Source organism: Panthera leo, chromosome A1 (assembly GCF_018350215.1).
Source record: "Panthera leo isolate Ple1 chromosome A1, P.leo_Ple1_pat1.1, whole genome shotgun sequence".
Lineage (NCBI taxonomy): Eukaryota > Metazoa > Chordata > Mammalia > Carnivora > Felidae > Panthera > Panthera leo.
Window position 1 is genome coordinate 158,690,626 of NC_056679.1, and position 23,620 is coordinate 158,714,245.

The following is a 23,620-nucleotide window of genomic DNA, read 5'->3' on the forward strand; positions in this document are numbered from 1 at the left end:
TGGGATTTGATACCATGGAATCTACTTGTTTTTGGTAGAGAACAAAAAGCAACACAAATAGTGAAATTTAGTTTTTTTTTTAAATACCCAAATATTCCTAATAAAGATTATTTTAAAAAACAGATTTTAGCAGATTGACTAATCATCTAAAATATTTGGAAGAATTAAATTGGTTTAGCAGAATTACTAAAATTATTCTTTTTTTTTTTAATTTTTTTTTTTATTTTTTTTTATTTTTGGGACAGAGAGAGACAGAGCATGAACGGGGAGGGGCAGAGAGAGAGGGAGACACAGAATCGGAAACAGGCTCCAGGCTCCGAGCCATCAGCCCAGAGCCTGACGCGGGGCTCGAACTCACGGACCGCGAGATCGTGACCTGGCTGAAGTCGGACGCTTAACCGACTGCGCCACCCAGGCGCCCCTAAAATTATTCTTTAGAAGACACATACCAAAGGAGTCAAATTAATATATGAAAGAGAGTTTATTCATCTATTTATGTATCTGCCTTGGTCTAGAAAAGACTAAAGATGGCTTAAAAGGGGATCATACTAATGTTTTGGAAAACATTCAAAATCTTAAATATATTACTCTCCCCAAAAGTTAGCTGCTTCCAAGCTTGACTTAATATTTTGCATGTTTTCTCTCCGTTGTTTTGTAAATATATTTGCTTCTCCTTTCTGTAATCGACGTCTGGCAGCTGATTTTTGCTGTTTTGTCAACTGACGTTTCACCTTCTGTTTCACCAATTCCTGGAAAGAGTTCATGAATTAGTATTACTGATTACTGAACATTTTAATAAGGAGACAATATTCAATAAAAGATTTACATTGTTAATATTTTTCATATTTGTTAACAAGCATGAATTTTTTAAATTCCAAACACTGACAGTACCATATGAACCAGCAACAAAATAAACCACAAATTAATGGTTATAAAATAGAAGAAATTAAATTCCTAATAGAAATACAGATTATAGCAAAAAGTAGTAGTCACAATTCTTTGAATAACAAACCACAACAGTGCCACCTAGTGTCCATGAGGAAAACTGAAAACAAAAAAAAAAATTTACCCAACAAGATAGAAAACTGCTTGTTCCTCTGCTTTTGAGGTAAAAGTAGACATGGCTTTGTAGTAGAAAATTATGTTTGAAAGCATTCACTACTGGCCAAAATTTATCCAAGAGTGCCTTCATAACTTCAGGTGTAGAGACGACCTGATGGCAGCAGTTACATGGTAAAGTCTTCACACAGTTTCTGGGAGATGTAGAATGTTTTCTCAGTGAATAATCATAACTTCAAATTATTTCTTATTAAGACCCAGGCTGCCAATGTCACTTACAAGATGAATAAGTTTGAATATTCTGCTCCCAATAATCTTGTCTTCCTCTGAAGCACTACAGCCTGTTATTTAATTGTATATACACTTGTACCACCCTACTTATTTCCTAAAAAAGAAATAAACACTGCAAGCATTGAAGGAAGGGTCTCTTGTTAATATGCCCTACACTCTGCTAGGCACAAAGAAACATTTATTAAAACCTGTCAAGTTAAAAAAATTAAAGAATAATCAATCTGAGGTAAAAATGGCCTATAAGAACTAGTTGGCTTATGTTTCTTGAATTGCACATGTGTATTATAAAACTTGGACCAGATGAGTTAAAAGCAGACTTTGCATTTTTACATAGTTAAGCAGACTACATTCAATTAACAGGCTTTAACAAGTCATCCCTCTTGATTTTAGTCTACTGATTCCCAATGGGAAAAAAGGTTAAGAAAATAAACAGATGGAACATTCAGTTTTCAATTCCCTGCAGAGGCTGATATCCCATGAGATGTAGTTCCCCAAACCCAGTAAGGCAGGAGACTTAGAAGGAACTGGTACCTCAGAAGTTTCAGAACTGAAAGCTGTAGGACTGGCTAAAAAGTTTAGAACAAGTATGACTGGGCTCTAGCACCCCTCCCTATCCTAGGAAGAAGACAGGCAATTATCATAGCCTACTCACCCCAGCAAGAGACCAGAACCCTGAATGAGAAAAACATCTTAACTACAACAAAGATAAGAGAGCAATACTTTCAAAATTCTGAAGGAAAATCATTTCCAAACTACAACTCGAACACTTAAAACTCCCAATCCAGTGTGAGAACAGGATAAAAAGACATTTTTAGCAATAAAAAGTACTGCTTCTACCATTCACTCAAATAATTACTGGAATCTATACTGCCAAATAAAGAGATGGAACTAGAAAAGAGGCAACCAAACAAAAAGGAAAGGAGAGATCATCCCAGGAAGACAACAGTAGAGCATGTACCACACTTAAAACCAGAGGAATTCAGAGGCCTCCAGAATATTTTCAAGAAAAAAAAAATCAATTTCTTTTCTAAATATTGTGTGTGAATTTCCCCTTGGTTCTTCACTTTGATGAGACCACAGGATAATCATATCAAGAAGCTCAAGAAAATAAGGAAATAATGGATTATTACGCATGCTCTTCCTTCTAATCCAGGACAATTTATGAATCCTACAAGGTTAATTTTTTTCATGTTAAAAAAAAGTGGAAGGGGTGCCTGGGTGGCTCAGCAGGTTAAGTATCCAACTGTTGATTTCAGCTCAGGTCATGATCATGGTTCAGGAGTTTGAGCCCTGCATCTGGCTCCATGCAACAGTGTAGAGCCTGCTTAAGATTCTCTCTCTCCCTCTCTCTCTCTCTCTCTCTCTCTCTCTCTCTCATTCTCTCTCTCAAAAAAAAAAAAAAAAAAAAAAAAGGCAGGAGAAAAATCTCATTTAGTATTTATTTTTTAAAAAATACCTGTGTATTATTTCAGGGAGTACATAAAAAATTAAACAAAAATCATGCATTTTGTTGATTCTGTTGTTTGGTTGTTGTGGGCCATATGTTTATTAAAAAGCAATATACCTAAATGTTTAATAAGAATTTGTTACATATTAGAAAGAACAGGGTTCACAGGTGACAACTTCGCCAATAAATAGAGAACGACAGAAGTATTTATATGGAGAAAACAGATCTTACAATTACAGTTTCAAAGAACAGAGAAAATCTTTTACCATATAGGAAAATAATCATCAAATTAACAGAGGTAAAAAAATAAAGTTTCTTTTCTTATGACTTTTTAACAAAATGAAATGTGACCTCAAGGAAAAAAGGGTGACCAAATTTTCAAAAGAATGTAGAGTTAAGATCATCAATTTGTTTCCAATGATTAGAGGGAAATCTTTTTGATCAAGCTGGCTGAAGAGATCTTTTTCCTCTTAGAAGGCAAATTTGTATTTTATAATGCAATTCATTATAGGTTTGACCCCATTTTAAACTTGAAGCTCCTATTAGCTATAAAGGAAATGAGGTAAAGTCAAGACTTACAGACAATGTCAGTGTCATCTTTTATATACAAAAGACAGCATAACTTAGCATGAGTTAGTAATCTAAATTTTTCTTTATATGCGGTTGCCAATTTTATGCCACTAATTGTATAAAAGCACTTATGTTTGGAATCTGAGAAATCAAAGAAAAGAGTGTAAATAAAACTCAAGTATAGAAAATATCAAAGCCAAGGGTGGACAGACAATCATAAAGTGTGAGAAATTCTTAATAAAGACAGGTTGATAATACTTAAAGGGAAATGTTTATCTTTTAATATAATTAATAGATGTTTCAAAAATTCCAAACATTTATAGTTTTCATCTAGAATATCAAGTAAATTATAAGCTCAGCAGAAAAGAGTATATAAAAAATCAATACATTTATAGAATTTCACTTTTATTTTGGTCTCACAACTCTGAATGTTCATATTATCAAGAAAGTTCCTAGAACCATTAAAAATGTGTTATGTTATAGAATACAGTATGTTCTTTTTAGCCTATCTTTTATAATTCTGATTTAATTTTGTAAATATCCCATGTTATATCCATAGGACACACATTTTAACTTATTGGACAATATATATGAATTTGGAAATCATAAGTTCAGTAAAAACAAAATTCTTTTATTTTGAATTCATATTCCACATAATTTTATTTCTTCCTGTTTTTTTTTCTAAATTTTTTAATGTTCCCTTTTATTTTTTAAATTTTAACTCCATTTATTTTTGAGAGTGAGTGTGAGAGAGAGTGAGCAGGGGAGGGGCAGAGAGAGAGGGAGAGAAAGAGGGAGAAACAATGTCAAGCAGGCACCATGCTGTCAGCAGAGTCTGATGCAGAGCTCGAACTCAAAAACCATGAGATCATGACCTGAGCCGAAACCAAGAGTCAGATGCTTAACCTCCTGAGCCACCCAGGTGCCCCTTTTAATGTTTATTTTTGACAAAGAGAGAGAGACATAGGAGAGCACTAATGGGAGAGGGGCACAGAGAGAGGGAGAGAGAGAATCCAAAGCAGCCTCTGAGCTATCAGCGCAAAGCCTGATGTGGGGCTTGAACACATGAACTGTGATATCATGACTTCAGCTGAAGTAGGATGCTCAGCCAACTGAGCCATCCAGGTGCCCCTATTGCCTCCTTTCTAACTTCTAAATTGATTTTCTTCTTTTGTTTATATTAAATGAAGTTATCACTAAAAACTGGTTTTAAGGGTATGCAGCTTAATGGCTTTAAGTACAAGGGAAGTCCCCAATACACCAAGTATGTAATTTTATCTCTTTCCTTAAAATCTACAAAGGAAATAAACTGATTCTTCCTCTTGGGCAGCCTGGAGAGTATGGCAGGCAGTAAAATCCAGGAGCTGGACTATTTGTGTTCACTATCCTGCACAGAAAATGTCCCTTAAGAAATTCTTTTGAACATTGCTGCTAAATGTCTAACAAAACCTTTAGGTCAAAAATTTTTAAATTACCTATTTTTCTCCTTCAAAATTTAGTGAAGCTGGCACATCTTCACACTGTAGCTGCATTGCTGTCACTAGCTAGGTAATCTTGAGCAAAGTCATGTAACCTATCTGGGCCTCAATTTCCTCATTGTTAAAATGCAAGGACTAGACCATATCTGAGTATCTACAATCCAACCAGGGTAGTGACCTAATCAACATTTGGAAAATGTTGAATGAATAGTTACCGGAGGAATTGTTGAACAGCTTAAAACACTGCCCACAGAAGTAACACTCAGAGTTCTTGTTCTGTACTGTTTAGTATCTTCCATACTTTCTTCATCTCTAAAATTAAAACAAAGTCACAAATTACCTAATTATTTTATAGTTAATTATGTGCCATTTATACTTATCCTTACATAATAAAATATCGTTATATTTAAAATTTCTGTGAAGGTAAAACTTCACACATTTCACAATTCAGCCCAATATATTAATAATTTCCATTTTTCAGCATTCTAATAGTCACCATCAAAACTGCAAAACTGAATGTTTCAGCCATCAAAATTTGTTACCACTTCCCCAGAATTTATATCTCTTTTCCGCTAATCTCTTGTTCTTTCATTGAACTTTACACATATCTGCCTCTTACATTTAAATTCTTAGAACACTTCCCTGCCATCTCCTAAACAACAAAAGATGTAATGGGACCAGAGGCAGTATTCTTAATCTGTATCATCTGCCCTGCTAAGGGAGAAAAACTGCAATGATGGAAACAAACTTGTTTTACACATTGCTCAAAGTTTTAATATATACAAAGTTTAAGACACTCAGACCATATTAACACCGAACAGTCAATATTTTTCAGCAACATCTCTTATCTTATGTTTCTACTCTGAATAATAAAAATTTTGCCCAACATGTGTTTAAAGAGAACAAGTTATTCTGTGGTAAGACTCTTTAACCTCTGTAGATTTTCTTCAATTACTTAAAATCCTCAGTCCCTGCCACTCTTGATTTTAACTTATAATTTTAATTTTACAAATTTATTATTTGAGTTGTAATTGCCCCGAGACTCCAGATACAGTTTTACAGAAAAGGCACAAAATTTTCATGTTTTGTTTCACGATAAAACTCTAAAGACAGCCTTAGGATGTACTGAGAAATGCCTAATAAATGTACTACTGATATAGTTTTGTCTTATTACTATTTTGAAATAATTAAAACTCCTTTCATGATTCAGGATAAACTATTCCAAATATAAAAATTAAATTTTTTATCTTTTGCTAAGTTCAGGCTGCCAATTCATTAATACTTGCAAGAAAAAAAAAAAACTCTTAGAAAAAAAAACATATAATGTTAAATAATTTTAACTATACATGAACAAATATTGATAGAAGGTTCAAAGTACCAGAGAAAATTCACTGTAAGTAGATATCTTAAGAGAGCACATTTACTACATGTTTACTGGACTACATATAAACCAAACACATATACAACTACAAAAATATATGAACATTTGTACATCCAGAACTTGACCAATTTACCAATTATTGTAAATAATTCTTTTAAAGTAATCAGTTTGCATTTTTAAGGCAGAACTGTTTAAAAACGAATCAATAAATTGCCGAGGATTAGGTCCATTGTAGAAGGTAATCTAAATTTTAACAATAAAAGGGTTATTTGCTTTCTCATTTTTTAAACATAATGGGACAGAATACAGCTCTGTTATATCATTTGAAAAACAAGAACAAAACGCCACTCATTTATCAGAATTGAAGAAGGTATAGGTCTCCACATTAAAGTAAAAAAAAAAATCAATCAACAGAAATCTATACCTGAAAGACCTGAATTCTTTGTTTACTGACGACAAGGCAATCAGATGAGGGCATGCATCTTCATAGTCTTCAGAGCTCATGGGGATTCCTCCTTGACCTGTTTTACCATTTTGCCTAGTGTCATTTTCAATTTTGTCTGTCTCCTCAGAACATTCAGTTACAGAATTGTTGTCAATAACTTGACCTTTTATTTCTTCTAAAGCTTGACTGAATTCAGGTAATTCAAAATTTTGTGCATCAGCACTCTCCTCTGACGAATCCTCTCCCTTTATTTGTTCAAGGTGTCCAGATGATATGCAACAGTAGTCAGCGGATTCATCTGCAGACTTCTGATCACTTTGATTTTTTGATTTATGAAACTTTGCTTTTTCTGACAACTCTTCATCAGAAGGTGAGAATTCAGATCCGTCTTCTGTTTCAGTATTTTCATCATCTGGACCTAATGGATGAAGCAATTCATCATCTGTCTGCATTTCCTTTGTGTAGCCGCTGGCAGAAACCTCTACATCAAGAGAGTCCTCCCTCCTAGAAAAAAGAATGACAAACATTAGGAAAAAATCCACCTGACATGGGTAAGTATTTATTATTCTGATAAATTATAATTCTGAAATGAGTTTAATAGTTTATGTATTTTAAAGATTTTTCTTTGCCTAAAATGTAATACTTAAATATACAAATGTAAAAGATACATTTTTGTTGTCACCTAAGAACAAAATGACTATGGGGATGACTGCCTGGCTCATTTGGTTAAGAGTCCGAATTTTGGTTTTGGCTCAGGTCACAATCTCAAGGTTTATGAGATCGAGCCCTGGATTGGGCTGTGCTTACAGTACAGAGCCTGATTGGGATTCTCTCTCCTTCTCTCTCTGCTCCTCCTTAGTTCGCATGTGTGTGCACACATGCAAAGACTATTAAAAGCAACAAATATTAGCAGAAAGGTTACAGAAACTTCAGTTGATAATGATTTAATAAATTGACTTTAATGGGCACTAAAGATTTCTTCTTTGAAGTTCTATCATCCCAAAGCACAAAAGTGTCATAATTAAGGATATAAAATAAATGAAAAAGTTCTGCTTTGAAAATTTACATATAATTATGTTCCATGAATCAAGTAAATATAGCTTCTGTTCTGTATAAAGGAAAAACATAAATTCCAATATGAATAAAAGTTCATGAATTTATAAGAAACTAAATGTGTTACTCCCCTAAAATTCACAAACATTGCCTTAATAGACCAAAGGCACAAAGGCAGGATTTTCTAGTTTTTAAGTTTCATTTATACACTAGACAGCAATGATACTCAACAATGATTATGTGTCAATGGTTACTATTTGGAAATTTTTTAGATGAAACTGTTAAACTTTTCAGAACTAAGTAAATCAAGTATTATTTATTTATTTATTTTTATTTTAGAGAGAGGCAGAGAGGGAGAGGGAGGGAGGGAGGGGCGGAGGGAGACAGGGAGGGGGAAAGGTAGAAGGAGAGAGACAGAGAGAGATGAGAGAGAGAGACAGAGAGAGAAAGAGAGAGAGAGAGAGACAGAGACAGAGACAGAGACAGAGACAGAAAGAGAGAGAATCCTAAGCAGGCTCCATGCTGAGGTCTATCCTACGACCTTGGGATGATGACCTGAACCAAAATCGAGTTGGATGCTCAACTGACTGAGCCATCCAGGTGCCCCAATAAATCATATATTTAAACAGTTTTTATTATTTTAAGCAAAGCAGAGTACAAACCTGATATCACTAAAAGTTGGGTAAAGCTCACTTTCATAGCTGAAACGTTTCATGAAGAAATCTCTAATGCATTTAACATCTCTGTCAAAATACCTGCAAAAGGAAGAATCATTTTTGATATAGCCTTTGTTGCTCATGTTTTTCCTCATTAGCCAATGACAATATACTTATTAATGATATTGCTAATCATTATATGAAAAAAGATGTTACTCACAAGAAAGAAAAGAGACAAATCAGATGCCAGTGTGTTTGAAAAACAAAAACAAAACAAAAAAACAGAGGAACTAATAGAAAATATAAGCTTTCAAAGGCATATGGTCCCTATAGTTAGAAAACTAGAGGCCTTCCCATACTGTACTAGACATACTAAGAGAAAATAACATGCATCTGAATCTCAGAAAAAAAAAGACTGGGTCTGCAGTTAGGGGCAGGTTTCCACTTTTCCTCTTTAGTCTCCAGCCTGTCTGGTTATACTTCTCATCAGCTATACCCACTAGAACCCCATCTACAAAAGCTTAAAGACGAAACAGATTAGTGACACATAAGAAAAAGTTTGGGGACCATTAAATTATGTTTATATACCTTTATTATCCATTAGCTAATTTGCAAGAACATCCAAAAGAGATAAATAATGCTGTGGCTTATAAACAATGATCTGAAGACACGCTAATCTGGACCAATGGTAGAAGGACCTATATCAGGTTGCTTTTTAGGCCACCATAAAGCAGTGGGAACAGATTAAATTCTCTAGGTTTCTAGATAAGGGAGAATTAAGAAACAGGGTCACACAGAATTCACTATCTGCTTGAATATTAATATTTCAGAGAAAGTCTGGAAACAGATAATGGTGCTAATCTTTCCTAATTTTAGGGCACCCAGGGAAAAACCTCAGTAAATTAAAAATTATCTTTTTATTTATGTCTATGTTTCATCTAATTAGACAAACTCTCAAAATCTTCAAAAGCAGACATAGGTCTTATTTATAATTATTTATTAATTAATTTACATCTTAATTTCTGCTACATAGTACAACTCCTTTATCCTAGTACTTCTCCATTAAATAGCAAGTTAAATCATACTGTTTCCCTACAGAATAATGCAGCCTACACTTTGAATATCACAATTTGTCATCGTTTCCTTCTCTACTACTGGTGGTTCCTGAATATTCTTTCATTGTGTGACTGTTACCCCACAGTAATAAAAATGGTGATGAGTCATCATCCAAAGATATGTTAAACACTCAAACACCAGGTGTTAATCTATTAATATTTTTTTGGTTAAAAATATTCTTTAAATTTATATTTAAATGACATCTTCTTTTTCTGGAATAAATATAGACATTTTCTTATGAAAATCTGTAGGAAGAAAAGTTTGACTGAACACAAACTGGTTTGAGTTCAAACTTTCCAAGAATTCATACACTCTTATTTGTAAATGATAGCGATTGTTATCTTCAGGAGAAAGGAGAAGTTTCTCATAACTTGGAAAGGAAGGTAAAAAATATTCAGCTTTGATTACAATCAATTACGTCACGAAATACAAAGTAAAATATTATCAAGCTTTGTGCAGTGGCAGTATCGTAGCCAATGAGGTTTATCCGAGGCGTGATTATTGCTAATTGAAAACTTTTCCCAAAGTAAAATATTGTCATACTTCATAACTTGGCTGGCTTACATGGTTAAGTAATGTGAAGAGTAAGATTACCACAGTATATAAAGTGATTCTGCCCTATGTTAGGGATGAGGTTCTACATGAGTTATTTTCTAATAATAAAATAAAAACTAAAAATGATAGGAGAGATATTCTTGGTCTGGTAACTGAGTCCACTTCAAGATCATAATTTTTACTAAGGCCATCATGATTATAAAATTATGCTTGGTGAAACACTCTTGGAGGCAACTATGGAGCAGAGAGAGGATGGGGTCCTAGGGTTCCCTTCTCTATGTCCCTACTTCTGGACAGACTTTGTTTTAAAAATTGGGCTTCCACGTAAAAGTCTGTTTGAATAAAGGTTTGCTGAACTTTCCACCTAAGAAAGTTTGACTTTCAGAAGTCTGTCCGATTACACAAGTAATTCAAATTCTTTTGATGGTTTATAAAGCAGGCAGTTTCTTCAGATTTCCCATGTACAGCAAAAACTTAATGACTAGGTTTTAACAACTGGATCAAAGTGCATTTTCCCCCCTTTAAAATACTGAGGAATAAGATAGGTTCTCTAAGGGGGGGAAATCCTAGTTTGTATCCTTTAATAAAAGAACAAATTTTTAGACCATCAACATCAGTCACTTCAAACCAGTTATTGACCCAAATCACGGTATTACAAAGTTAAAAAAAAAATTAAGAAAAAAATGACTGCATCACACGTAAACACACCCATATCCAGAATCACTTTTAGCATATACCATTCAGCATTGTGATGAGAAGTTGAAACCATCTGTGGAAAATCAATCATGGTGATGTGGTCATCTTTATCTAAAATGAGATTGAATTCATTGAAATCTCCATGAATCAGTCCATGATTTGCAAGTTTGACAATCAGGTCCATAGCTTCATCATATATGGATGCAGGGTCTTCAACATGGTGTATCTGACATCTGAAAGTATGAAAACAGGTTATTTATATTCATTTATGATTTTCATGAAAGCAGGCATGCGTATTATTTTTTCCATTTCTTAACTCCCTATCAGCTTTCTCTTCATTTCTATTAGCACACAGACAAGATGTAACAGCTCCCACATATTAAAAAAAAAAAAAAAAAAAAAAAAAAGCCACACCCTGTCTCAACTCTGTATTCTCTTTCTACAACATACTTTCATGGATAATTACAGCCCAACTCCTCTACATTGTACTTACTTCATTTTTTCCCTCCCATTCTAATGAACTCATTTTAAATAGGTTTTCATCTACCTCGTTTGAATGCAATACGTAGAGTCAAAACTACCAATGACTTCCATGTTGCTAAATCCAGTGGTCAATTCAGACTTCATCATATGAGGTCTCTCAGTTAACCTCTTCCCCGCCCCCCCCCCCCCCCCCCCCCGCTGAAATGCTTCCTTCACTTGACTCTTGGTACACCAACTCTTCAGGCTGTCCTCTTTCCATGTTTATCATTCCTTCTCAGTCTTTTTCACTAGTTCTTCATCTTTCCCCAGACGTTTAAACTTCGGAGCTCAACGGTTAATACTAGGAGCCTTTATTTAGAATAATTCTTGGTGATCTCATTTAGGCTGTTGGCTTTAAACACCTCAATCTATACTTCTCTGAACTCCAAGGCATCTCAAACTTAAGCATGTCCCATACTGAACCTCTGATTCTATCCCATCCTCTAACTCCAAGCTGCTCTTCCTGCAGTCTTTCTCATTTCTGTAAATGACAACTTTGTACCTCCAATTAATTTGTTATTCAGACCCAAAATCTTGGTGTTATCCTTGACTTTCCCTTTCTTCATATTGATATCCAATCCCTAAAAAATCGTGTTGGTTCTACCTGCAAAACATATTCAGAATCTAACCACTTTTTATCACCTTCACATCCACAACTCTGATCTAAACAACCATCATCTCTTGACTGGATTATTGCAATAAATTCCTAGCTTTTCTTCCTAATTCTGTCCTTGTCACCTTTCAATCTGTTCTCAAAACAAAAGCCACAGCAATTCTATTAAAACATTAGTCACATCATGTCTCTTCTCAGTTCAAATTCCTCCAATGGATTCCTACCCAAAACAAAATAAAAAAGCCTTGTGCTATTGCTGTAATGACAACGACACTGCAATATATAAACATATGAAATCAACATGCTGTACAATTTAAATTTGTATGTCAAATGTACTAAAAAAGAAACTAAAAGTTCCTTGCAATTGCCTACAAACCTTAAATGATCTAGTCCCCTGTTGCCTCTCTGATCTCATCACTTTTTATCTCTGCCCTCATCCACTCAACTCCAGCCACACTAGCCTCCTCACTGCTTCCTGAACATGCAGGCATGCTCCAATCCTAGGATTTATGTACTTTGCTGGTGCCTCTGCCTGGATCTCTTAGATATCTGCATGGTTTTCTCTCTCACTTATTTTAGGATTATGCTCAAAAATACTTTATCAATGAGACTCTTCCTGACCATTTCATGTAAAATAGCAGTTTCATCCACTCACCTCAGTACTCCCTGTCCCCTTACCTACTTTATTTTTATCTATAACATTTTCTACCATCTGATAATCATGTATTTCCTTGTTTAGCTATTTACTGCATGTCTCTTTCTATCAGAACATAAACTCTATGAAGGCAGAGATTTTGTTTTGTTCACTGGTGGGCCTACTAAAACAGTGCTTAATATATACTAGATTGCTAATAAATACATGCTGAATAAATTACAGAGATTACAAAATTCATACTATCAGAACAATATTGAATTTTTAATTTGCATGTGAGACTATTGCTTTGTGTTAATTTCTAACCTTCCAGAAGCAATATTTCATTTAATTAAAAATATTTTTTGAAAACTAAACCTTACATTTATTTATTAGAATCCATAGTTTCAAGAATAATAAATACTTACAGAGGATAGCCACTTACGAGTTCCATTACTACCGCATGGCGATTATAATCAATCGGTTTTGGGACTGGAAATTTCCTCTCATACAATGCCTAAAATACAGCAAAATAGGTATAAACTAAAGAAGAGGTCATTAATATTTAGGGTAAAATAAAAGTAAACATACCTGCCCACAACTAGAAGAAACATACAAGATTTTACAAAATTACACGTGATTATTTATGGCTTATTCACAGCACAAAATGAGCTACACATAAAATAAAATTTTAAACCAGTTAACAATTCACTTTTTCACCAAACACTAATTTACTAAACATTTACTAAATATTATACATGGTGCTAGGGTTACAGAAATGAATGTAAAAAAGCCTGTCCCCAAGAAGCCTATAATCTCCTAGGATATACCCTCTTCATTTTATTTATTTTTTTATTATACTTATTATTTTTTAATCTTTATTTTAATTAGGCTCCATGTCCAATGTGGGGCTTGAACTCATGATCAACAGTCACACTCTCTACCAACTGAGCCAGCCAGGCACCCCAGGATATATCCTATTTTTTTACATTTCTGCCATCAATTGGGAGTGTGCTTAAAAATTCAAATGGAAATAAACTGTGAGTGAGGAAATACTCTTGTCTTCTGGCAGATTAGAAAATGAAATATCCCAAAAGATCAGGTATTGTAGCTTACAGAGCATTGACCTTTTTCTTCAGACCACAATATACAAAGTAAATTATGTAACAAATATACACAGTAGTAGTCTGAGTCATATTACTTCAGATCATCCATAAATCCATCTTTTCTTAACTTCTTATGCTTAACTTCTTCTACCTTTTGCTTACAAAGTCCTGTTATTACTTCCTGCAAAATATGTTAGGTTTATGCTCTCTGCAATTTGGAATGTTACCATTTGAAAGTAGGCCTTTGTTATTTATACCTGATTGCTCTAACAGTGGTTCTAGCTCTTGCCACCATAACTAACCTTTATTTTGGGTACCAATACCAAACTAAAATACTTAGGTCAATGCTCCATTCAGAAAAATCTACAATGTTTATAAATATTGATTTCAGTCTCAACAACTTTTCCTAGTTTTCAGAACTCTCTTTAATCTACATATCAGGTCCTAGTTTTCCCAACACTCTTTTTAAAAAATATATATATTATATGTATATATTATATTTATATTATAAACATAATATATATAATAACAGTCTATGTAATATTTATATTACACATAATATATTACATATATAATATACACATATATAATATAGAATGTAAATATATACTACATATAATATATACATGTCTATATTTATAATATATAGACACATATATAATACATATTACATATATAATATGTATTTTATATATATATGTATCCATCATATATATATGATGAAACCTCTTTCATCAACTATTCTACTTTACAGAAGTTTCTCTAAGCTTAACATATAATTTAATTTTTAAATGTTTCTTTATGTATATTTGTGTTATATTCCCAACTTACCGATGCTTGACTTCATTACTTATTCCTTTGGTAGCCACACCTTCAGCCCACCCTATGCCAGGTACTTAATACAGTGTGGTAGGCATACAATTCATACTCCGTACATATTTATGAATAGGGTTAATTTCATAAAGCGTTTATTTCCTATCTTCCTTGCTAAGGAACTGAACTCCACTCCCCAAAGATTTTTGTTTGTTTGGCTTTGAAGATTTTTTTCAGTACAAGTAGTTCTGAACATGCTTTGGCAGCTCAACAGCATATAACCTTAACTACTGTCATAATGGTCTAGCTCTTGCACTATGGTTTACTCCCTAATCTTATTTTATCTAATTAAATTTAATCTTACTCCTTCCTAGGAAAAAAGAGAATAAATTTAAGGAGCTATTGATGCACAGTCTGCTTCTATTCTAGTATCTTCATATAAACATCTGAGAAAACACCTAATACAGTTTTAGGAAAATGTGTAATAATCTCTACCAAACTGCTTATTTACTGAATATTATAAGATACAAACCATTAGTATATAAGACAAGAAACACATAACATGTATGGTATCAGTATCAGTTATTTACATTGTCTTCAGAATTCTTCCCCCATAACTACTAAAAATTTAAGCACATGAATTAACCTACTCAACACCAAAAAAGCAACTTCCAAAACTTTCATTTACAAATCACATACTATAGCATTATGTATGTAAATTATGTACATATGTATGTATGTACTTTTAGTAAACTCCATACCCAATGTGGGGCTCAAACTCATAACCCGGAAATCAAGAGTTGCATGCTCTTTTGACTGAGCCAGCTAGTGCCCCGAGGGTGACTTTTAATTAAAAAGTGAAGTTAAGTAGTAACAAATAAATACTACTGGAGAATAATAAAAATACAGTATTATTTTCTGTTTAACTTAAATGTTATCGAAGATACATATTTTGATTATTAAAGAAACTTAACAAATATATTCTGAACTTAATTTTGAAGTTAAAAGATGAAAACCTAAAGATTTTTACCATTCCTAATATGCATGCAAATTTGTACATCAACATTTCTTCTCCATTAAGTGAAGGAAAGGTACTAGTCAACTTAGCTGAGACACTAAGGTTTCTATAGATAATCACTAGAGGTAATTCCCTGGGGTTTTCAACTGAAGACAAACATAAGCATATTTATGTATACTAAATAGATACATATTCACACACACACTTTTGTGAGGCAATTACATCACTAATTACTTAAAGCTATTTGTTAATTTGCATTGTAATACCTTATTAATACTGTAGAATACTTGTTGCCTTTATGCATTAATAATGATTAAAAATGCCTTCACATAGAAAAAAAAAAAATCACCAGAAAAACAAATAACAAAAATAATTAACAGTTAAAAATAAGTGTAATGACTGGGACTGGGGGTAGAGAGATGTGGGGAAAATAGACTGGTAAATGTCACTACGTCCTTTCAGTTACATGTATTATTTGGTTAAGAGACATAAAATTATTTACAAAATACCTTCATATAAGCAAATTCTTTCATGGCAGAGAGACGAGATAAATAAAGCCAAGACATGTTATGCCTGTGTTTATGATAATCACGCTTGTTTTTCAGATTTCGAAAGGAGGTTCTTCCCAGCCTATGAAGCTTTAATGCAAATTGCTGCCCTTCTTCATTTGCAACAACGTAAATATCTAGAGCCAAGATGTAAAAAAGAGCATTATTATACTTTCATTCCAAAAAGTTCACTTGTAATTTCCTAATTTTGATTTTATTTACATCAATTATATCTTTCCTAATAACCATGAATACTTACTACTCAGCAAAATTATTTTAACTGCAATCCAAAATAAAATGACATGTATTAATATCTACTACAAAAGAAAAGAGGGATGTTGTGTGTCAAAGGTTATTACTTCCAAAGGTGCTCAATATTCAATTCAATTTAGTGGGAAAAATGTAATTGTCTTTTAGCATCCTACATGTATAAGAAGCAATTTAATATCTTCTTTTTCAACAACACAAAGTTCAATTCTTTAACTGCTTCAATAAATAATATTCAGTTGTTAGAATATAGTCCTATAGTAATCAGAATGGAGATATTCCCCTAAGTATTCCAATTATCAATAAAAGTCGATATTTGTTAATACTGACATTTAAAACATGTCCTAATTATTCATAAGGATTTTAATTATTACACATCAACAAACTATCTCTCACATTGGCAGGATTATAAACTGGCGTAAACTTTTGAAGGGAAATCTGATAATATCAAAAATTTAAATGTACCTAACTTTTTTGCTAATAATTCAATTTCTAAGACTGTATTTACAAATTTATTTGTACATGTGCACAGAGGCATGTGTACAAGGGTGTCTACCACATCATTACCTACAAAAGAAAAGGTGAAGTAACATAAATGTCCATAACAGCTGGGACTGGTAAATTCAATTACAGAGCACTCATACCATGTAATATTCTACATAACTATGAGAAAGATCTATCTGTTAACATGAAATGATATCAGAAATGTATCCAGGGACACCTGGCTGGCTCAGTCAGTATGGTATGGGACTCTTGATCTCGGGGTTGTAAGTTTGAGTCCCACATTGGGTGTAGAGATTACTTAAAAATAAAATCTTAAAAAAAAAAAACCAAATCAAATGAATCAAATGGAAAAAAATCAAGTAATGTTTGCTTTTACCTGTGATTAAAAAGATATATATGTGTATATATACATATTTTCAGTGCATTATATACTATTATTTACATAGACTATTCCAAGAAGGATATATAAGATAGCAGTCAACAGTAACAGCTTTCAAAAGTATGACAACAGATGGAGACCTGGTTAGGATAAAGTTTTACTTTTTATTTTACTTTCTTTTGTACTATTTATGATCTATACAGTGAAGTTCTTATAAACAAAAAAATGTTATTTTTTAAATGAAAAAATTGGACATAAGAGGCAGCCTATCTAAAAAGAGGTGTTAAATTACCTCATTTTACACATTTCTCTCTCTCTCTCTCACACACACACACACACTGCTGTATTTAGCAATCTTGCATTATGTATTTGTTCAATGCTATTTTAGAATGTTTTCTGTGTTCTACACATACTTAATTTTGCCATATTTCTGCGGTAGAAAAATGTGATGTAGCTTTTAGTCACTGTCTTCTAATAATTCCTTGTGTTACATATTTTAACTGTTACAAATGTCCATTTATAACATATAAAAGAACAAATAATATATTTGCCAAAGATGTCAGTTATTAGTGGAAAATGAATTCTTGGTATAACTGAATTTTCAATGAGAGACTTATGAAAAACAATAACCTACCAAACTAAGAGTAATTTCATCAACTTTACTGCTTCCAACTAACTTTTCAATTCACTGCTTAGCTGAAAAAAATGGAAAAATTTAAAAGATACGTTTTCTCAGGGCACCTGGGTGGTTCAGTTGGATAAGTGTCTGACTCTTGGTTTTGGCCCAGGTCATGATCTCAAACTTTGGTTCATGGGATGCAACACCACATCAGGCTCTGTGCTAACAGTGGCAGAGTCTGCTTGGGATTTTCTCTTTCACTCTCTCTCTGGCCCTCCCCCTGCTCATGCTGGCAGGCGCACTCTCTCAAAATAAATAAATAAACATTAAAAAAAAAAAAAAAAATAATGCTTTCTCAAAGAGAAATATAAAGAGAAACTAAAGCAAAGAAAATGAGTTCAGTAGTACTGTTAGCACTTACCAGATTCTTTGCCAACACCTATCTGGTTTCCAACAGATTCAACTACCTGTCTAGAAGAAAGTGTTTTCAAAGCTAGGTAATCATATCCTGCGTTTGTCAACCGATAGCCCTGGACAGCTAGACAAAATAAAATGAGAAAGACTGTATTTTAGTTACATCGCACAATCAAGTCACATTAATTCAAGTCATGAGAAGAATTTATTTATTTATTTATTTATTTATTTATTTATTTATTTATTTATTTATTTATTTATTTATTTTTAGTGTTAATTCTTTTTTTTTTCTCACTATTTTTTTTTTTTATTTTTTAATATATGAAATTTACTGTCAAATTGGTTTCCATACAACACCCAGTGCTCATCCCAAAAGGTTCCCTCCTCAATACCCATCACCCACCCTGCCCTCCCTCCCACCCCCCATCAACCCTCAGTTTGTTCTCAGTTTTTAACAGTCTCTTATGCTTTGGCTCTCTCCCACTCTAACCTCTTTTTTTTTTTTTTTTTTTTCCCTTCCCCTCCCCCATGGGTTTCTGTTATGTTTCTCAGGATCCACATAAGAGTGAAACCATATGGTATCTGTCTTTCTCTGTATGGCTTATTTCACTTAGCATCACACTCTCCAGTTCCATCCATGTTGCTACAAAAGGCCATATTTCATTTTTTCTCATTGCCACATAGTATTCCATTGTGTATATAAACCACAATTTCTTTATCCATTCATCAGTTGATGGACATTTAGGCTCTTTCCATAATTTGGCTATTGTTGAGAGTGCCGCTATAAACATTGTACCCCAATGTTCATGAGAAGAATTTAAACAGTAAGAAGTCTTAGCTGAAAAGATTTGCTTACCCAGTCCTATGAGTTTGGCATTTCTTCCTATAATTTGTATTTTCTCTCTAGAGAGGTGTTACTCAAAGCATAACTCACAGACTGACACCAGTCTATATATACTACTAGTTTGTGATAAGACACAGAAACTGAATGAAGTGGTTAAGTTCAGTATTAAGTTCAGTAAATCACTTTCACCAAGCTTTTTTTTTATGTCTTTAGCTCCAATAAGGAATTTGTGCCTGTATTTTATCAGTTTTTAAATTTCATTTTTCTAGTAATTACTTTTTAACTGTTATTTTATAATAAAGTATGGCTCCATGGCAGGTTGAAAGAAACAAACTCATTCCTCACCATGGATAATTTGAGAGTTAATGCTCTAGAGTCCTGTGGCAAATTTTCCAAAGATTGTGGCAACAATATTTGCTCTTCTGAAATTGGAATTTGTTATGAGGAGATAGAGACTATTTCTTTACTCTGTTTATCTGGGTGGGCCCTGGGACTACTCTAATAAAACATGGTAAAAGTATGTGGGTTTTCGGGTCTAGATAGAGTGCTTTGCTGTTCTTGCAACTTTGATTTTCTACCTTTTTAAATGCCTGCTCTGCAAATAAAATAAAATAAAATAAAATAAAATGACTGCTCTGGGGAAAGCCAGTTATATGAAAAATCACAAATGGTGCCATAAATACTTACTTTTGGTACGCTCCCAAGCTATGAGTTTATGTTTCACTAATTCTCTTAAAACTTTATTACAGCCACCATGTTTAAGGCTGGCTATAGAAGCAACCAAACTGCAGGGAACTATTTCATGGTTCTTCATGCCCATTTCAACCTGAAATTAAAGGAATTATATGCAATCATAATCAACACAGAGCTACTATCAAAACCTTACTAAGAAGTTAACTTCTCCTTCAAATTTCTCTGATCATGCAGTTCCCCAACCAATTAGAGACATAAGTGATACCTTCTCTGGACATATATTAAATCATAATTTGATATATAATCACTGATATTCATATTCTGCCTCTATACTAAACTATACAGGTAAAAACTATGAGTGCTTAACAATTACTGACATGTGGCAAATATTGAGATATTTGTTGACATCTAAATGTTTATCTGTAAAAACTATAGGTAGTCCAGATATTTATTAAAAAGGTATTTAACATGAAAGTACCATGCAGGAATAGTGGAAGATAGAAAAATATACACAAATAACTCTCAACTCTTTGGAGAATTTATTATCTAATAGTGTAAATAAGAACCGATACATCTCATTTTATTAGAAGGCAAGAAAAAGTGCTAAAAAAGAAGTGGCTCAGGGATGAACAAAAATAATTCTAGCTGAGGGATCAGTTACAGGAAGAAGTGGCTCTTGAGACTGACTGTGAGATGCAGAAAAACAGAAAAAGTACACAAGGGAATATCAGAGAAAGACAAAAGATTTGGACATGGCACATATGTAAGGCAGTACAGAGCACAACAGCTAGTACAGTGGTAGCTCAGATGCGATACTGAGTTCATGAAAGGAAGGCTGTAAAATGCTTTTAAGTAAACATAAAAAGCCTTGAAATGCAGACCAAAGAGTTCCAGATTTCTTTTTGAGAAACAATGGACCCCCTTGAAGGGTTTACGTACGGGTGATAGATGAACAGAGATTTTTTAAGGACAGTAATCACGATGCTAAGTTCTGGGAGGTCCTTCAAACAAAGATGTTTAAGGTAAAGTGGAAAGATACATCTATACTCAGTAATGAAGTCACAATTAAAGGGAAAAAATTGTCAATTATTTGATAGAGGTAACAGATAAAGCCGCCAAGTGGATGTGATCATCAAGTAAGAGATAATGGAAGACAAAGGAGGGTTGAGAGACAGAATTTGGGGGGAAGTTCACATTAAAAGGTAAGGGTAGCCAGTCAAAGTAGGGTTATTGATGTAGAAGGCGCCTGAGAAGTAAAGGAAGAGAGAGTCAAGGAAAGATGGCCACTGATAGCAAGGATGGTAAGACTTAACTGAGACTGAAATATTCTATTTAATGAGAAGGTCATTCCTTGGTGAGCCTTAAAGAGTTTAAAATATCACAGAAGTCAAGTTTTGGAAGATAAATCTGGCACTGTTTTGATGTCCCAATCAAAACCTCGTACCTTAACTCATTTTCCATGCTTTGTTCCATCTCTCCTAGTCTCTAACATTCTTTCTCTTGACTCCCCTATTTCTGTCAGAGGCATTAAGGATTAAGTGAACATGCTGATGAAGCAAAAAAGGAAGGTTATCTACCAGAAGTGACAGATGTTTAGAGAAAGTACAGCTGAATTAAATAATCTATGGGAAGAGAAACGTGTCTTCCAAACTTCATAATGAATTTGCATCTGACAGTTTAATCCTTAAGTATTGCCTATTTAAGCAAAAGATAGTATCTTCTAAAAAAAAGTCATTGTTTTATTCTGGGAATGCCTAATCTATGTGTTGCTGATATTTGTGCCATAAGACTATGACCAGTAAAATCAGTTTTTATCACTTCCCTGTTTAAAACATTCAGTGGACTACGCCATTTACCGAAGGCATCGATGCGCCCCATCCCAAACGTGCACAAAGTCTCTATTCTATTATTCTCGTTATCATCTCCGTAGCACTTAATATCTGATACTATCCTCCTTATTTATTTATTCATTTATTCGTTTACTCGATGATCTGTCACCCTTGTCTCGTACCCCGGTGAATTCCCTAAGATTGTCACTAAAAACCAGGTAAATAAGCGTTGAGTGAATGAAACTGAATAAATGCTACGTAAGTGAATCTGGGAGTGAGGAACTCAGTGCTATCAATTCTCAAGAGTCTTAAACTCTTGCTCGGGTGGTGGGAAGCCGAGCGTTCAGAGGTTTTCCAGGCCACAGCGATCCAAGTGTGGCTCTGGAGTACAAGACGGGAGCAGAAAGGAAGGAAATGATTAGAAGAGGGGCCTCTGCTCTGTTTTAGGGGAGACGAAAGCTTCCGACCAAAAGCTTCCGAAAAACCCGACTGTCGGGTCTTTTCCCCGTGCCCAGTCTGGGTCTCCTTGGAGGGCCTACAGCGTGCTCGGCTGAGAGCCGAGTTCAAGGAGCAGAGAAGAACCGCGGTGGGAAAGGACAGGGAGAAACGACGAACTTCTTACCGCGGTCAGAACCCTGAAGTCATCCCGGCTCATGTAACGTAACTTGGCCACATTCACTCGCCCCATGGCGGCCCAAGATCAAGCCACAAGTCCCCCTCACAACAGATGAGGAGCACAACGCAAGCCCATACACCAGCCTCTCTCAAGTCTCTCCACCGCCGCTGCCGGATGGTTCGCGCATGCGCTGATCCTTCCTGAAGGTCCTTGTTAATAAATAGAACTAGTCTGGCGTGGGAAAATGAAATGCCTTCTGAGTTTTATGATGCATATAGTATGGGTCAGTGAAGAATATTTTTTGTATAGTGACTTTTTAATGTAAACTAACGGACTTGAAAAATTCTCTACAATACTTCCTTTCATTTTTCATATCTGTCAGGATTGGCTGCCTAAAGGACGCCATCCATCTGTAAGAACAGAATGGCAACTTAACGGGAGGAGCAAATTTTACCCACAAACAGCAATCCCTCCTTTAGGCAAAGTGAGTTCCAATAAGGGTGGTTGGAAAATGAACCAAAGCGCGGTTAAAAGTAACAATAGTAATTATACAGACATGCCTCCCCTAACAGGACCTGCTGAGAAAAGAGGAAGGCGTGGCTAGAGTGAGAACTCCGTTGCTTTTGCTCAGTATTGGTTTTAGGTTGGTGCACGAGACTCGGGAGTGCGCTTGCGCCTGGCGGGGGTGGAGTTTAGGCTGTGTGGAACCCAGGCTGTCTTGGTCGCTTCTCCCGCGCATTTCCAGAGAAAGTGGGCCATTTTGACAGGTGGTAACGAATCTCCGAGGATGTTTATCCAAGGCCAAGGAGTAATTTCAGGGCTTTAGGAGAGTCACCCACACTGACCCTGGAACTTTCTACGTCAACAAAAATGATAACCGGAGCAGGACCTTAAACAACTTGCACCTCAGAGGGTGGGTACTCTACCTTCCCTACTAAAGCAACAGGGGTAACAAAACTTGTGTGATAGTTTGTGTTTATACCTCGTTTCATGAACTACAGTTTAAACCTATTTTGGTATCCCTGTCCCGCATTAAGGTGTGGGTGCTACATATGGCCACGAAGGACTGTGGCCTATTTCAGCTTTGACTCCATTTCCAGCCACTGCTGTTTAGCCTCTCTCTGGATTTGAGTCTTATAACTTTGCAAGTAAACTTTGGAGTCCATTTTTTACGGAGTCCGCTTTTTCCTGCTGGGGTTCCACGGGCCAATGTGTCCATTTTCCAACTCTCCAAGGCCTTAGTGAGTATGTTGCTTTGTCCAAACACAGAGTTAGCCTTTTCATAAAACATGCACTGCTGTTCGAAGACAAGCAGTTGAATGTGTGCTTTCATTCCAGTCAGAATAGTTAATAGTCTGAAACCATAGAATACAGGCAGCAGAGCATTCCTCTGTCCACTCTACACCACAACCTTTGGCTTCTTTTTTCACTTGAATGCAGTAAGTCTTGGATTAACC

General features: G+C 34.6%; 1 protein-coding gene and 1 pseudogene across 2 annotated transcripts; one reads left to right on the forward strand and one right to left on the reverse strand.

The window, feature by feature from the left end:
* Positions 1 to 462: 462 nt before the first annotated feature.
* RIOK2 (RIO kinase 2) lies at positions 463 to 22,619 on the reverse strand. 2 transcript variants are annotated; one of them, XM_042944311.1, is made up of 10 exons: positions 22,170 to 22,619; positions 19,713 to 19,851; positions 18,189 to 18,329; positions 15,960 to 16,135; positions 12,942 to 13,030; positions 10,789 to 10,980; positions 8,387 to 8,479; positions 6,651 to 7,175; positions 5,061 to 5,157; positions 463 to 749 (listed from the first exon to the last, which is right to left on the reverse strand). In XM_042944311.1, the coding sequence occupies exons 1-10, from the start codon at positions 22,233 to 22,235 to the stop codon at positions 585 to 587; spliced, it is 1,683 nt and encodes a 560-aa protein (XP_042800245.1). In that variant the 5' UTR covers positions 22,236 to 22,619; the 3' UTR covers positions 463 to 584. The 2 variants fall into 2 exon arrangements, with proteins under 2 accessions (XP_042800245.1, XP_042800250.1); XM_042944316.1 differs by having other exon boundaries at positions 18,189 to 18,305; positions 22,170 to 22,617.
* Positions 9,944 to 10,070, forward strand: LOC122202317 (annotated as a pseudogene).
* Positions 22,620 to 23,620: the final 1,001 nt, after the last annotated feature.